This window comes from Indicator indicator, chromosome 15 (assembly GCF_027791375.1).
Source record: "Indicator indicator isolate 239-I01 chromosome 15, UM_Iind_1.1, whole genome shotgun sequence".
Taxonomy (NCBI): domain Eukaryota; kingdom Metazoa; phylum Chordata; class Aves; order Piciformes; family Indicatoridae; genus Indicator; species Indicator indicator.
Genome location: NC_072024.1, coordinates 16,590,879 through 16,607,307, shown reverse-complemented (window position 1 = coordinate 16,607,307; position 16,429 = coordinate 16,590,879). Strand labels below are relative to the sequence as shown.

Genomic DNA, 16,429 nt, shown 5'->3' with positions numbered 1-16,429 from the left:
TCCACCATCCTGCACTGAGCTGTCAATAAATTGAGCTTGACTCCACGAGCCTGACATTCACGTGGTGGTTTTGCAATACCCACGATTATTTGGAATTTTTAGCACCACCACAGAGCTGCCAGTGGGCACAGCAGTGGGCAGCTGCACCGCCCCCACCCCTCTTCCCACACACAGCCCTCCCTGGGCTGGCTGTTACAGGATAGTTTTATTTCTCCAGCCCAATCCATTATTTACAGCACTTGATATGAGACACGGCAAGGGACAGAAGGATTTTCTTTCCTTCAACAAATACCAAAAGATCAGGTTCATTCCATAGTTGAGATCTGTACAAATCTGCACATCTGCAAAATTCAGTCCTCTCCTGTGGCAGCTGCCTTTAGCCCAGCAACCCCTCAGGCTACCTCTGGACATTGAGAGGTGCTGGGGACAGGCAGGAGAAGACCACGTACACGCTGGCAGGCAAGAGGCAGGCCCAGCCCCAGTGCTGCAGTAGGAAGACTCTGCTGCTGTCCACACCAGGGAGCTCTGGGCAAGCAGCCACCAAGGCAGTACGAGCAGCCTTGGGCTCTCTCCACCGCTTCTGGCCACCACCATCTCACCTTGACATTACAGCAATTCTTGCTGCTTCTCCCCCTGCTGAAAGGCTTCACCAAGGGTACCGTGACTCCACATCCAGCCTGGTGCCGTGCCCAGCAGCACCGAGGCCACCTAATGAACTTGGTCTGTTCATAATTCACAAGGTTTATCTGGGGACTGGGTTTGGAACAGCACCATGGGACCCACAGGCACTGCCAGGGCCACAGAGCTGGTCCCTAGAAGAGCAGCTGTGGCAGCAGAGCCACTCACCACCCCCTCCCCCAATACCATGGAGGGACACAAAGCCCAACTCCAGGGATGAGCCTACCCATCCTCACCTGGCCACAGAGCAGCCACAGCCCAGCAGGGAGCCTGGCTGTGCTGGCAGCAGGTGCTGCCATCCCCAGAGCAGGGAGGGCAGGGCAAGGCAGGATGCACCTGGCCAGCTCTGGGAATGGGACAGTGCAAGGGGGTGGGCACAGAATAGGCTCTGTCCAGGAGCCATCTCACTCGTGTGGGCCAGAACCCAAAATAAGTTGGGGGAAGAGAGGAAGAGGGATTGAAAACACAGACACAGGAATGTCCTGGGGAAGTGCAGCACTGAAGCCTGGCCGCAGCAGGACACAAGCCACAGCCAGCTGTGGCTGGCACAGCCTCGCATCAGCAGCGCCGGCGTTACCACAGTGCTGGACCCACCACCAGCCAGGCCAGCTCTTCCTTCCTGCTGTAGGCCTCAGCCATGCACCAAGACACAGGCTCAGGGCCTCTGGGTGCTGCTGCGGCAGCAGCTGAGCACTCCAGCTTGCCTCCTGCTGCAGCTGCAGGGACTCCTCTCAAGCTGAGTTCCTGCCTTTCACAGCTCGGGCTCAGAGGAAAGCCCAGTGTCTCTGTTCCCAGACTCCACCTCGGTCAAGGGCGTGTCACTGTGGTCCCTCCTCCTTGGGCAAAGGGTAACACAGAGCCAAGTGCCACTGCCCAGAGCCACCAAGCCCAGCTGCTGCTCTCACAGTCTTGACTCCCAGGCTACTGCCGCTTGGCTTTATAGGGGCGGGAGCGTTTCCGGCGGTCCGGCTTCCTCTGCTTGTGCAGGCGCCCGATGCTGACCCCCTGCCGCCTGCGCACTGAGATGTTCTGCTCCACCAGGCTTGCCAGCATGCCTGCAGGGTGAGAGGCAGGTGGAGGGAGTGCTGGCATTGCCCGTGCAGGCACACAGCTCTCCCTCTGTCAACCAAAACCCAGTGGTGGGCTCCTCCTGAGACTATAAAATGAGGAGACAGAACAGAAACGTGTGGCTCCCCAGACTGAGTGCTCCCAAGTGCAGGGGTAGGGTAAGCTTCTCAGGCTCTTGGTTCTTGTTCTGCCATGCTCAGTGTGGCTCCCTCAGCCAAATCTGAGCCCCATGCTCCATCCCTTAGGCTGCACAGCAATGCTCACCTTCCTGGGCCAGCATGGAGATGAAGGTACAGATGAACTCATCATAGTTGTGAGTTCTCCTCTGGTCATCGATCTACAAAGAGATGAAAAATCCACAAATGGGTGGCAGGAAGAAAGGAGAGCCAAAGTCTAACGGAGGGCAAAGAAGCAGCAAGCCTGGCCCAACCACATGCCAGAGACCAGAGCAGGAACAGACCTGTCTCCCAACCCAGCTCAGGTCAGCTCACAATGAAGACTGCCTTTGTCCTGGATCAGATGCCAGCATTTTCCACAAAGGGCAGCTGGGAAGAGGTGAGGAACACTGCCAGGCCATGGAACAGAGACTTTCCCATTCCTCCTGCAACTGCTGATGGAACAGCAGTGCTCCAGCATCCCCCTCCAGCCCTGCCCAGAAGCTCTGGGTCTGCCCTGGTAGGAGCTCTGCCCCATAGGGCTGTTTGGTAAGGGGCAAAATACCCCAAGTGCTCCCCATCACCATTCACAGCTGAACCATTCTCCCTTCACTGTGACATAAAGACACCCCAGACAGGAACCTTTAGGGAGCTAATCTGGCAATGCAAACAAGCACTGACAAACACCTTGAACTTCTTTCTCTTTTCCACCTCTTCCTTCAGGCAGGCCTCATAGTTTGCAATCTCTGCCTCCACACACTTCAGCAGTGCCAGCAACTCCTGCCAGGATCAAGCAGATCAAACATGAGCAGATAGATTCCCACCACAGCCCAGGAGCCAGCAGGGTGAGCTGCTGGGTGTTCTCTCTGCACCAGGAAAAGGAGGATTCAAAGCAAAAAAACACTTGCTAGGGGAAAAGCAAAAAGTTGACTGCAGAGCATTTCTGAGTCACAGGTTGATCAACCAGCCACCACTAGGGCCAGTCCCAGGGCAGATGAGTTTTACCCCAGCCTGGCCCAAGCACAGGTTGTCTGGGGCATGGGGAAGTGTTGCATGCATGCCTGAGAAACGCCCCAGGGCCTGGTTATTCTCAATAACGAAATCAGAAGACTTCCCTCTTGAGCAAAACACTTCCTAGCAAGCTTGCCTTCAGAGAGCCCTTGATGTGCTTGTGCTGCCTGGACCTGGTCCTGGCTCTGGCTCTGTCTGGAGAGCACAGAGGGGCAGAGAACTGTTACCAGCAGGCTGGGATTTGGGGGCGCAGGGTTGCACCAGCCTCTGGCCCAAAGTACAGCACACAGAGCATCTCAACCATGGGAGACCAGCGGCTCTGGCCACTGAGATGGCAGGAGGCACAGCACCTGCAGTGCCCCATTCCTGGAAGCAGGGCTGCAGTGCCACACGAGCAGGGCAACGTGCACATGTGGTTTGGTCATGGCCAGCGCTGCTGCCTCTCTAGGTGAGCACAGGGAGCTCTACCTTCCCAGGGCTGTCACAGCACAAAACTCACCTTGGGAGAATACTTTTCCCCCCCAGGGTGATCACTGGTCCTGCCAAGTCCCACCTTCTCTTTGCTGTCACTGGCCTCACTGCCCTCCTTCTCATCCAGTCTGACTGCAGCCGGGGCCTCTTCACCGGGTTTGATGGAAGCAGGGGAGCCTTTCCCCCCGTCTGTGCAGTGTGGAGGAACAGAAGCGTTAGGAGCTGTCACACTCCCAGAGTCGGGCGCTCCCACTGCTGTCCCCACCAGAAGCTGGCAGCACCTACCTGCAAGAGCCAGCGGGCAGAACACGCCGTCCTCCGTGAGGTGCAGCAGGCCGGTGCTGATGGCAGGCCCCAGGTCTCTGACGGCGCGGTTGTAGCGCATGCAGTCGACGCGCAGCAGGCCGTCCTCCTCCCCGAAGAGCACCTTGGAGATGTGGGAGGTGACAGGGCTGGAGGGCCGCGTGGGGTTGGCTGAGCGGATGGGAGAGCGCAGCGGCGAGTTGAAGGCGCTGCCAATCTCGGAGGCGGTGTCGGTGCTCTCGTTGCTGGGGGTGGGAGAGGGCTGGGAGTGGGTGACAACCGCCACGGCGGCACCCCCGCCACTCGTCTTGATGGACAGGGGAATGGAAAGGTCCTTTTGAGACTCCTTCAGCTTCTCAGCCAGGACGTTGATGGTGTTGGGCTGGAGGACAGAGAGCTGGCCATCCGCAGGCCCCGCCATGTGCTCCTGCTTTACCTGCCCTTTCCTTTTGTACCTGCCCAAACACAGCAGGGAAGGTGAGTGGCTGGTGGAAAGATGTGGGAGCCCAGTGCAGGCAACTGCTAGCTGTGCACTCGGCACTCCAGCCTGGCTGATGGGATGAAGCAAAGCCTGACACGTTTCTAGGTCATCCCCACTGCCACTAGTTTCTTTGGCAGCTCCCCAACCACTGAAGTACTCCTACGCATGCCCCTGCTCTTCTTCCAGGATGCCCAAACACCCCTTGCTGTGACCTCACCTTCCTGACCTACACAGCAGTCCAACACTGTCCCAAGGAGCTGACCAGCAGTCAGCACTAGGGAATGAAGATCCCCCAAAGCCTGCTGCCAACACGCAGGTACAGTCAGGGCAGTCACATTTCAGGGCTGATTGTGACAAGCCACAGAAGGGCTTCACAACATCCAGCAAATGGACACTGAAATAGCAGGCAGAGGAGAGCAGCCCAGCTGCACACACAGGTGCAGGCTCTATCTGCCAGTGCTTGGGAAAGATCTGGGAGTCAACACTGGCTGTTCCATAAATATCAGCTCCCTGCCCTCAGCCCAAGCTCTCACCTGATGGCTGAGTTGGTGTTACGAACTTCTTCCTCCTCATCATCATCGTAGTCATCCTCATCATCCGAGTACTGCTGGTGCTGCCGGACCGGGACCCGGCTGCGACCCACTCCTGCTGCAAGGTCTTCCTCCTCCTGCAAAACATCCTTGCTGATGGCCTGCCAGCAGCGGGGCAATGAAGAGCCCAGTGCACACAGTCTCAGTCCAGCCAACCACTGGAGCCTGCCCCTTGTGAGAGGAGATGGAGGACTCCTCCCTGCTTGCTCAGCTGACCCACGTTAACCTCTTTTGCCAGGTCAGCCTGGGTTAGCACCAGGGTGGACAGGCTGCAAGGCAAGGGAAGGGCTGACAGCCATTGTTCAAGGTGGTGAGGGGTGTGGCTCCAGTCAGGAAAGCTGCTGGTCTGGAGCTCCAGCCTACCTGCATTGGGGACTTGGCATAGTTGTGATTATCCAGGAAGGCTGGCAGCCTCTGCACAATAGGGTTGGGGTTGGCTGGAGGTGCCCCGTTGATAGTGCTTGCTGACGTCTTTGCCACTGGTTTGGATTTGTTGGGTGGGCTCTGCGCAGCCACAGGGTGGCCCTGGCTGGCAGGCTCATCACTGCCCTCTGCCATACAAACACAGCATAGCATTTCATGATCAGAACCACCACTTTTTACTCAATGTCCTCTGCCACCCCTTATCCACCCTCTTTTACCCCACCAGACCACCAAACCCACTTTCCATTCCACTTTCAGCCATCACCAATGTCCACAAGCTTAAGCCCTCCCATTTTCTATTTATGTGCCCCTCCAACACTCCTTCCAGGCACCAAAGCATCTACCACACTCCAGCACAGTACACACGGAACTGGGCTTGGAGAAAAAGTTCCTCAAGCTCCAGACCAGCCAGCTGTTGCCACCAGTCCGTGCTTGTTCCACAATTAGCAGCATCACTGGTATGGGGTTCTACCTGAATGGGTACTTTCTTGAAGTACAGTCTTGCTGCTGGCTGGCTTTGCCTCTTCAGGAGGCTGAGACTCCTGAGATTTCTGGGTCTGGATCAGCTCAGGCTGAGTTACTCGGATAAGCTTGAAGGCAAACGACAGACAAAAAATAAGTGCTGGACAGGGGTCACCCAAACCACATCCCACCCACTCAAGATCTGAACTCATGAGAGTGACCCAGCCACCAAGCATTCATCTATACAACCGACCATAACCACAGATAACCTCCCAGGTGAGTAGCTGAAGGCCAAGCAGTGAGGGTGGTTATATCCTCTTCCTAAGAAGGCACTTTCCAAAGCCAAGAAACACCCCAAAATCCCAAGACCACCACACCTCAGGGTGGTACCCTGAAAACAGGGCCCATTCCCACCCCAGGCTCGCAGTCCCTCAGGGCCTGGGCTGTCCTACCTGCTGCAAGGCCTCCAGCACAGTCTGGCGGTTCATCTTTAGGATGTGCAGCTTGGACTCGTACTTCATCCTCCGATCAGGCACCACTGCCATCAGGTTGAAGCGGATGTCATGGTATGGCTCCCTGCAGGGACAGCAGACATCAGCCATGAGCTGGGGGTGGGAAGACCATCAACCAGCAAAGAGGGGTTCCACAAGCTGCCTGCCACACCATGCACACCTCCTGCAGGCTCCTTCCAGGCAGTGCCTCCCCTGACATGGTGTTTAACACCCACACACGGGAGGCTTTTCCTCTAAAACCAAGTCAGTCTCACACTGGCTGAAGAAGCACACCAAGGTTACTTCAGCCACAACACAAACACCCTTCAAAGAGTCACAAGTTGGTTGAGGTGGGAAGGGACCTGTGAAGGTCATCTGCTTCAACTCCTTGCTCCAGCAGGGTCACCCCAACTAGATGCCCAGAACAACATCCACGTGGCTTTTGAGGATCTCCAAGGATGGAGACTCCACAACTCCTCTGGGCAACCTGTGCCAGTGCTTGGTCACCCTCACATCCAAGGGGCTCAGAACAGAACCAGAACCACCATTCTTTCTCCTATGGTCTCAAGCTACATGGGACTTCATCTGGACCTTCTCATGCTGTGCAGCCATTTGGAGGGACTCCACATTGCACAGAGTGCAGCATCTGTGTGCTCTGAAAGGAGGCAAACTGCAGGCAAGAGAAGGCAAGGAGGCAGCACACTGGCACCTCTCCCCAGGCGTCATTCTCCACCCACGCAACTGGTCACACAGAGTCCACCAGGGACTGCAGTGCCTGTGCCAGGGCCTAGGACATTACCCTGCAGTGGCCAGGCCGATGCGCTCCATGATTACTCTCCTGGCTTTGTCCGTCCATTCCTCGTCATCAGCCCATGGCCCTGTGATGAGACAGAGCTGGAATCAGCAAATCACAGAGTGAATCCTGCTGTCCCTGTGACAGGCAGTCTTGTGGCTCCCTTACATACCAGGGAGCAAGTCAAGAAAAGGCCCAGGAGGCAGAAAGACCACACTGTGAGCCCATATGTGGAACCTCCTGCCTCTGCTGTCTGAATGGAAAATGTGAACTATCTTCAGGGCAGAAAGGTAAGCTTGGAACCCTACAGACCACAAGAGATCCACTGACTCTGGGCTCACAAAATCCAAGGATATCCCAGATCCTGCTGGGACCGCTTGCCACTGGAGCTGGTGCCATGCTTAAGCACCCCAAGCACATTAAGGAGGAACCTTACCAAAGACCAGAAGCAAAGTCCTAATGGGGATAAGTGTCTGAAAGACACAACTGAGTAGTCGAGTGGTAAAAGAAGGCAGTAATCCAAGCAGCCTGTTGAGATCTGTGTTGGGCCTCAACACGCAGCAATTATTTGGCACAAGGTGTGACAGTTTGGGCTGGGTGCCCCCTGCCACTGCTGCATGAGATACACCTCTGGTGTCCTGGGTGCCCACCCAATAGGGGTGGACACAGGAAACGGCGTATTTCTACCCATAAATCCTGCGCCCTATAAAGCCATCTGCAGAGTCATCCTTTTCCTCTTTCTTCCCTCTCTGCTCCCATGGGAGATGTCCTCTCTTATCGGGTAATGCCGGGGGAGTATCCTCAAGGCCTCTTAGGCCTGGCTAGGCCTAATGCCAGGAGGAGAATGGAGAAGGGGGGCAGTCTCAGACCTGGCCAGCCTGAGACTTGCCTAGCAGTGGGAGGTGGGGGGGGGGAAGGAAGAGCCCTGAGGGATTGGGTAGACCCTCAGGTGGGAGGAAGGGAGGATTGGGAAGCTTTTGGGAATTCTGTGAGGGGGTTCTATATGCTTTAGGATGTTCTTTTCCACTATGCTTTGTAGTTTGTAGTTTTCTGTAGCTTCACCAATTTGCTTTTCCATTTAAACTTTTCCATCACTCTCCAATCCGTTTGTGTGAGTCTCATTCTTTTGTCCCTTTCAGGGCAAGAGATGTTCTGGCTGGCCTCAAACCAGCACAGATTTTTGGTAGCAGAGGATGGTTCCTGTGGAACTCTGCAAATTGGTTTGGAGAGGTGCAGGGGTGGAAAAGTTAAAATGGTATCTGGGCGTTGTTGGTTTTGGTGGCTGGGCTCAAGGCTTTGTGCTGGCGCGATCGTGTGGGTGTCTTATGGGTTCCAAGGGGATGCCCTTGTGCATAGCGGTGGTGTAGAATCCTGCCTGCCCTTCCAAGCAGCAGCGATGATTTTGTAGCCATTTCCTTCGGGGGGAAAGCTTAAGAATGCAGTGCCTGTCTCTTTCCTTTCTGTTCCCCGCGGCGCCAGCGGTGAGCAGGGCTGCGCGGAGCTGAGGAAGGGGGAGGGACAGTCGGAAGCAGACCAGGGTCGGCTTGTCCCGCGGCGGTGGGGGCTGGCCACAGCGGGAGGTGAGCGGTGGCTCCCGTAATCAAGAAGGCGGGCGGTGGCTCCAGTTCAAAGGCTGCTTCCGAGGGCCCAGGGAGCGAGTATAGCTTTGGCTGGAAAAGCTGCTCGTGTGGCCCGAAGGGTGGCGGCGGTTTGGATCTGTACCGCGGCTGCAGAGGTGACGGCGGCTCTCGCTGTTATCTCTCCCCTGATTCTCGGACGTGTTCCGAAAATGGCGCCTAGCACCTGGCTCCGCCTCTCTTCTCGGCTGGCTGCAGTGCAGCCACTCCCTCTCCGGGGGAGGGATGTGTAGCCGGATGCCTCCATGCCTTGGCATGCGTACGCTCAGGGGGAGCGGTGTGCCTGTGCGCAGTGTGCATCCATATTAGCCTCGGGCCGCGGCTGGAAGCGGTCAGCACTGGGCTTGGGAAAGGTCCGTGCAGCTTTGGAAAGTCTCAGCGTGCTGTTGCCTGCAAGGGGTGGAAGGAGTCGAGTCGAGGAGCCTGATTGTTCTGACTCGATTGCCCCAAGGGGTGGAGACGTGCCGCTTGAGTGGATGGGGATTGATATTTGATTGAGAAGTTGTGAGGTTATTTCCAGGTGGCCAGGATGTCCATCGGATCCATGAAGAGTTCACCGTGCAGAAGAATGAACTCTGCGTCGCTGGGAGGTTCCACAGGATGAGGGAGAAGAGCTGGAATGAACTGGAACTGTGACCTGAGCCCGAGGGAGAGACTCTTCGGAAGGACGCCCAGATGAGGACCTGGACTTTGCCAGACATGTCATCTAAGAACTGTCTCTGATCTGATGATATGTTTTGGGTGCAGGAATTATGGGTATAAAATAAGGGGTGGGATGTGGCACTTTGGGCTGGGTGCCCCCTGCCACTGCTGCATGAGATACACCTCTGGTGTCCCAGGTACCCGTCCATTAGGGGTGGACACAGGAAATGGCGTATTTCTACCCATAAATCCTGCGCCCTATAAAGCCATCTGCAGAGTCATCCTTTTCCTCTTTCTTCCCTCTCTGCTCCCATGGGAGATGTCCTCTCTTATCGGGTAATGCCAGGGGAGTATCTCAGGCCTCTTAGGCCTGGCTAGGCCTAATGCCAGGAGGAGAATGGAGAGGGGGGGCAGTCTCAGACCTGGCCAGCCTGAGACTTGCCTAGCAGTGGGAGGGGGGGGGGGAAGGAAGAGCCCTGAGGGATTGGGTAGACCCTCAGGTGGGAGGAAGGGAGGATTGGGAAGCTTTTGGGAATTCTGTGAGGGGGTTCTATATGCTTTAGGATGTTCTTTTCCACTATGCTTTGTAATTTGTAGTTTTCTGTAGCTTCACCAATTTGCTTTTCCATTTAAACTTTTCCATCACTCTCCAATCCGTTTGCATGTGTCATTCTTTTGTCCCTTTCGGGGCAAGAGATGTTCTGGCTGGCCTCAAACCAGCACACAAGGAGAGGGTAAGTAGGGGACACATTCTGCTTTAATATCAAGTTATTTCAAAGCTGCAGAAGGACCTTGTGAACCTGATCAACAGGGGAGGAAAACGGCAAGGCTGGAGAAAGCAATGCAGCACGTTTAGAAATAACTGCCTTCTAGATACCCTTCCCAGGGCACAGGCTCCAAAACAAGCTACCAAAATTGAGAACCCATCAGGGGGCCATGGGAGCAACTCTCCACAAACATCAGCTAATGCTGCCTGACAACGAGAAATGACACATACATTTGGACATAACGGGGTGTCTGTTTGGCAGTGCCAAGGAGCAGGGCCAGGCAGGCTCTTACCATGGTCAATAGGGTAGACCTTCAGCCCATCCAGCTCAAAGAGCCGTCCCTTGATGGGGACGTAACTGACAAAGTGGAAAGCCTCCATGGTTCGCACAGCGCTGATGCCGTTCTGCTTCTCCGGCAAGTGACGCGGCTCTGGCCTGTGAGGGGCAAGAGGTCAGTGAGGAGCCTGCCACCTCCAGTGAAAGAGAAATGCAAGAGACCCCCACACTCACCTGGCATGGCTGTTATGGGCCTTGGCCAGCTCTGGGGCATTGCCGATGGCATAGCCTTTACTCTGCAGCAAAGAGCGGGAGAAGAAACGACTGAGAACGACAGGAAACAAAATGCTTCACCCAGCAACCAGCCCCTTACTCCCTGCATCTGTACACAGGACTGGGAGAGCAACCTTCAGGCACAGCCTCTGCTCTGCAGAGGTAGAAGTAAAACCCAAGGTGGAAAGAACACACCATTTCTGCTGAAGAGGCTTCAAGACAGGTCTGAAGGTAGGGGAGAGGAAACTGGATCACAGATTTAGATAACACACCTGGGCTAGGGAATAACCTGACAGAAGGCTCAGGGCTGTGTCCAGCATCAGGGCACCAAGGCCCTGAGCCAGGCAAGGCAGGAAGATGGGAGAAGAGGCAATACTGATGCAGTGTGCAGCCACACAGGGCTAGAAAAGAGCCAGCTTGTTAAAGCATCATCCCAAAAGGGAGCACAAGTGCCACCCATACACAGCCTCATGCAGCCCCAGCCCTACCTCTGGGCTGAATCCTTTCGTGAAATCCTTCATGCGGCTCAGCGTGGGCCCCAGGTCAACATTGTTGCAGTTCAGGAGGACGCTCAGTAGGGCATGGGTTGCACAGGAATTTGGGATCAGCTGGAGGGTAACACAAGGACCATCTTAACCAGAAGGAACAAGGGCAACCCTTCAACAGCTCCTCAGAGTCAACAACATTCATTTGAAAGGTAATGATACAAGAACCATTTGTGAGAGCAGCAACTTGACCTTGGCTCTCAAAGGAAGGGAGGAGGTCAGTCTCCTTTATCAAGCTGCAGTATGCCCCATGAGTCTCTGTGCACAGCACCGGCAACAGACAGACCAGCAACCCTCACTGGATTTCCTCCAACCTGGAGGTCTGGGCAGGGACTCACAGGAAAGAGAAGCTACCCTCAGGACCAGCAAGAGCGGCGCAGGCTCTCAGCATCACGTTGCTTCCCTGAGGTGTCACACAAGACAGCCACGCACCCCCCTTCCCCTGGCTTCCAGCCTACCTGGTGAGCAAAGAACATGTTATTAACGATGTCATCATCGATCACCGACGTCTCATCCACCAGGGTAGAGACCTTCCGGCGTGACCTGCGCTCCTCAATCCACTTGAACAGGAAGATGAATCCATACACAGGGCTGCGGAGAGAAGCCAGCAGCTGCATTGTTTTGGAGAGACCACACCAGTGGAACTGCTCTGCCCAGTGACAGAAATCTTCCGTTTCAAACCACAGGCAGAGTAAAGAGGGAGAGGAAAAGCAGAATCACCAGTCCCAGCTTTCTGGATGTGATCATCCTTGCTTCCTCAGTCCACATTACCCAGGAAACTCTCCTGCACTGATGCTCTGGTCTCAGACAACAATCAAGCTTGAAAACTTTGGGGTTTGACAGGTCTTAAGATGCTCAAGACATAAAGAGGAGACAAAATTCACCTCTGGATACTGATTGACCACCAGATGACTCCTCCTTTTCAATATAAGTTGTATTCATTACAAGAGGAGTTCCGACAATGGCTATTAAGACCATGAGAGCCTCAAAAGTACTTCAAAGCACTAAGACAGGGAGAAAGCCCACACTACAAGTACCTGTGTGGCACTGCACCTCTCCCCAGGGAAAGAGAGAGGACTCTCTTGAAGCATGTTCCCCACCTGCCCCACAAGACCTCAAGGCATGAGATGAGGAGCTCCTGGTTCATCAGTTGCAGTGCTGTCCTCCATGACCAAGGAGCTCACAGCAGCCCTTCCAAATGCCTGGCGATGAGTTCTCCAGTCCACAGACACAATGACTGCTAAACCAATCTCACACTTCACTCCTGGTACTTACCCTTGGCATTTGCTCTGCAGATCATAAATTTCCTCAACCTGCACTCCCTTGACCCCTGCAAACAAGGAGCAGAAGATAGTATAAAGGCCACCAGAAAGGACCTGGGGTAATTTGGAAAATAGAACCAACTTCCCAGGAAGGTTTCCTGCACTCACCAAAATCTTCAACCAGGAGCGTGAAGAGACCTGGAAAGGAACAAAACCAGCAGGTTACATGTAGCTGAAGAAAGCAGAGAGGAAACCTGCTGCCAGCAGGCCCCAAAGCTACCATGCAGTCCCTGGCCAAGGCACAGAGGGAAAAAACACAGTGTAGCAGCACCAGATCATGGTGACTCCTTAGCAGAGAGCTGTTGAGCTTTGTCTCACTACAGAGGTGCTCTGGCTACTTTCACTCCTCCACTCCTTTCATCACCCTTTTCCTCAAGAGGATCTGAACCAACCCTCTCCTGCCACAGCTCAGTGGTGCCAGACCCACCTTCAGCATCCTGACCCACTGCAGATGACCTGCCATGAAGTAAATCCCCACCATGAACAGCACCAGGGAGTCCCCAAACAAGATTCAGGCTTTGGGTGACTAGGTCACAGGATACTTAAAAAGAGCATTCCTGTTCCTATAGTGGAAGTCAGCCAGCAAAGGGAAAGGCAGCTCACAGCAACAGGGCCAAAAGGCTCATCTACATCTCCCGATCTCCAGGGGGGATCAAATCCAGGAGCCTGTCTCCAGTGACTGCAAAATTCCCATTACAGGACAGAACCAGAGACAACAGCAAAGAGACATCAGAAGGGAGCAGCAGCCTAGTTTCAGTCCCCTGCACACAGAGTTAAACGAGCTTGAGGCTGGAATAATAAATCCCCTGCTTTTGCTCCCACACAAAGGCTGCTGAAAGCCTGGGAGGAAGCCCAGGGAATATAAAAAAGGATTCGATCCTGAGAAACATCCCTGTAAGCAACAGATTTAAAGAACCTGATGGAAGTGGTTCAGTCAAAAAAGGAAGGGCCCAAGAGGCTTCCATAACCAAAGTCAAAATGACTAAAACAGAGAGAAAACTTCTGGGAGCAAAAATCTCTTCATTAGTTTAGCAGAAAACATGGTATTTCTTCCCAAACTGTCAGTGGGAAGAAACACACTATGGAACTGACATGCTTTAAACACTGACAGCCTCCTTGCCCTGCAGCACCATCACAGCAAACCCTAGCACCTTCCCAATGGAGATGGTTTTGCTCCAATTACTTTGATGCTGTGGAAGGCTGTGTCATACAGGTGACATCTAGAGAGACTTCAGGCAGTGCCACAGCATCAGTGCAACCTCTGCAGCAACACCCTTAGGGCAAGTGATCCTTTCATACCACAAGGGTCTTCAGGTGCTCACTAGAGCCACAGTTCTTGTTCCCTCTAGATGGTGTCCATGATGGAAACAGGAGTTGCAGCTGTTGACAGCTGGAGTATCTCAACTGTTAAAGCTTGTGCCAAAGTCACAGCCTCACTCCTGCACTCTCTCCAGTTTCAGCAGTTGCAGCAAAACACGTGTGACATGAGATGTGAACCGTGTCACAAGCTCTGCCTTGCAGCCAGGAAGGATTTGCATCAGAGCAAGACCTTGAGAACACAAACTGTAAATGCTGAAAGCAGTGCAGCTCCTGCAGGTACCACCAGAAGACCATCAAGCAGGACACCCCAGCTAGCTGTGCCTCAGCCTGGAGCACTTCATCTCTGCAGCAGCTCTCCAGGATCATGCTTCAGCCAGCAGGGCTGCACAGAAGGAGATGGGAAGTCAGCCACTGTGTTTTCCTCCCATCTAATCAACATGAACGGACAATAAGAGAGGATGAAGCCAAACTTCTCCAAGCACATCATGAAAGGACATGAAGTGAGGGGGAACAAGCTGCAGCAAGAGAAATTCTAAGTCTGCACCCAGCAAAAAATAATTCCTTGTTACCAGCGGTCAGCCAGTGGGCACACAAATCTCCTTTTAGGGTATCTTCAACTGGACACAGCCAGGAGTAACCTGAACTGCCTTTGAAGTTAGCTCTGCTTTGGGCCAAAGAGTTCCAGGGGCCCCTTCCAACCACAGTTTTTCTCCAATTCATTTCAACAGTTCATATTACCTCAGCACCTACAAAAGGCATAGCCCTGCTGTTGTGATCACTCCTTAAGGCATGAAACCCCTCTCCCAGCTTGGGTCAGCCGAAGAAACATTCTGGTGTCCACCAGCACACGCAGCACTACGCCAGCAGCCCGGAGGTTCCCAAGATTCCCCTCTCCACCCAGCAGCCATGCCCATAGCCCACAGCTGGCTCTGCCAACCCTTCCTGATGGTAAAGCACCAGGAGCTTTCAGTCCAATAGCCCACGGCAAGAGCCAAGTGGCTTACAGGATGTGCTGAAGGCCAAGCCCAATGCAGAGGTCAGCTCCCACCTCTGCATCCAAACCTCCACACATCTGAAAGCAGCACAGCTGCAGCATGCCAAGAGCCTGCCCCTGCCCAGTTTAACCTTCCAAGCAAATAACCTTCCCTTGCAGGTATGAGACTGTGAAAAATGTTCTGTCTTCAGCATGGTCGTGACAAAGAAGGGGGAGAACAGAAATGGTTTCTGCAATTTCCAAGTGCAAGTAAAAAGAAGATAGAGAGCAGGAAAACCTGGAGTGACTGAGAGACTAATGGCAGACAAACTCCTTCACTGAGTGCAGAAAGATGAGTGTAATGTCAGGGGTTCTGTTTTCTCACCCCCAGTCTCAAAAATAATCCATCACACTCCCAGAGGGCAACCCCAAATCACACTACTGCAACTCTGAGACCATCAACACTCAGCCAATGCCACAGCTTACGCTGGCTTTGGCCTTCAAATCCTAACCTACAAAACAAACTCTGGGACTCCACCACAGAAACCACCTTCTCCAATGCAGTGGGAAGGGGACACCCATGACTGTCCTGCTCCTGGCTGCTCAGGCACCATACCAGGCTCTTCAGCAACTTTCCTGGGCTACCTTGGGAAGATGATTTGATCCACCTATTCAGCTGCAAAGCAAAGACAGGATCTAACATGCAATAAACTGAGATGCCACCCTCGTGTGCTCCCAAGTGATACAGGTCATCCTCAAATTGCCTGTGAAGCTCTGGGGAAATCACCAGTCAGAGCTGCTTCTGTAGCAGGGGCACTCCATACACACATTTCAGTGATATTTTGGAGTGTATTTTCAAACAAGAATGCTTCATGCTGCACCCTCATGGCGTTTCAGATGCCTTCCACGGAGACCCTTGAGTTTATCAGATCACACACAGAGAGGAGTCTGGGGAATCTCAGTCTTTCTAAGCGCTACAGAACCCAGACCCCTCTCTGATCCTCCACAGTGCTCCTGCAGCCCATCCCTGCCTTCAGCCCACACAGACCCATCCTCCTAAGCCCTTTTCTCTTTGCCCTACACCCCCATAACATCTCCCTAACCCCATATACCGCAATGCTGCAGAGACCCACTTCTTCTCAGGACCCACACTACTCCTGCTCCACAAAACTCTGCACCTTCGCCTGGCCTCCCAACCCTCCGGCCGCACCCCTAAACGCTCTCTTAGCAGCTTCTCCTCCCCAGGCCCTCCTCCCCCCGTTCCTCCTCCCCTGTCCTCGTTCCCTTCCCACGCATTCCCACAACCCCTATCTCCCTGCACCCCTACTCTAGGCCTGCACCCTATAGCCCCTACCCCTGGCCTGTCCCTTAGAGCCCCGGGCCCGCCTCCCGCCCCGGCGCCTCCCCGCCGCTCACCGGGGTCGCTCTCCAACTCCAGCCAGCCTTTATTCATCTTCCCGCGGAGCAGGCCGCGCCGCCATGTCCGGCTCCGCCACCCCCCCTTGCCGGCCCCGCCGTCGCCGCCTCATACGTCATCACCGAGCGACACGGGCGAGGGCCCGCGCGCCGCGCCACGCCGCGCGCCAGGGCAGTGGCGGCGCCGCGGAGGTCTGGCGGCGGTGGGGAGGGCTGGGACCGGCGTGCAGGCTGTGGCGTCTCTTGCTGCGCCCTGCGGCTCCGTACCCTGCAAGCGCAGAGTGGCGGGCGTTCGGGATCGGGCCTGAGCCTCCCCGCGAGACCTGGCGTGA

At 54.6% G+C, this 16,429-nt stretch overlaps 1 protein-coding gene across 2 annotated transcripts; it reads right to left on the bottom strand.

Moving 5' to 3' along the window:
* Positions 1 to 1,599: 1,599 nt before the first annotated feature.
* On the bottom strand, positions 1,600 to 16,134 carry BAP1 (BRCA1 associated protein 1). Of its 2 annotated transcripts, none has more exons than XM_054387351.1 (17): positions 16,098 to 16,134; positions 12,497 to 12,526; positions 12,342 to 12,396; positions 11,525 to 11,657; positions 11,010 to 11,129; positions 10,483 to 10,544; positions 10,265 to 10,407; positions 6,933 to 7,011; positions 6,095 to 6,218; positions 5,653 to 5,770; positions 5,121 to 5,308; positions 4,701 to 4,834; positions 3,669 to 4,141; positions 3,412 to 3,572; positions 2,589 to 2,681; positions 2,011 to 2,083; positions 1,600 to 1,733 (listed from the first exon to the last, which is right to left on the bottom strand). In XM_054387351.1, exons 1-17 carry the CDS (start codon positions 16,132 to 16,134, stop codon positions 1,600 to 1,602), a joined length of 2,157 nt encoding a protein of 718 aa, XP_054243326.1. The 2 variants fall into 2 exon arrangements, with proteins under 2 accessions (XP_054243326.1, XP_054243327.1); XM_054387352.1 differs by having other exon boundaries at positions 6,095 to 6,164.
* Positions 16,135 to 16,429: the final 295 nt, after the last annotated feature.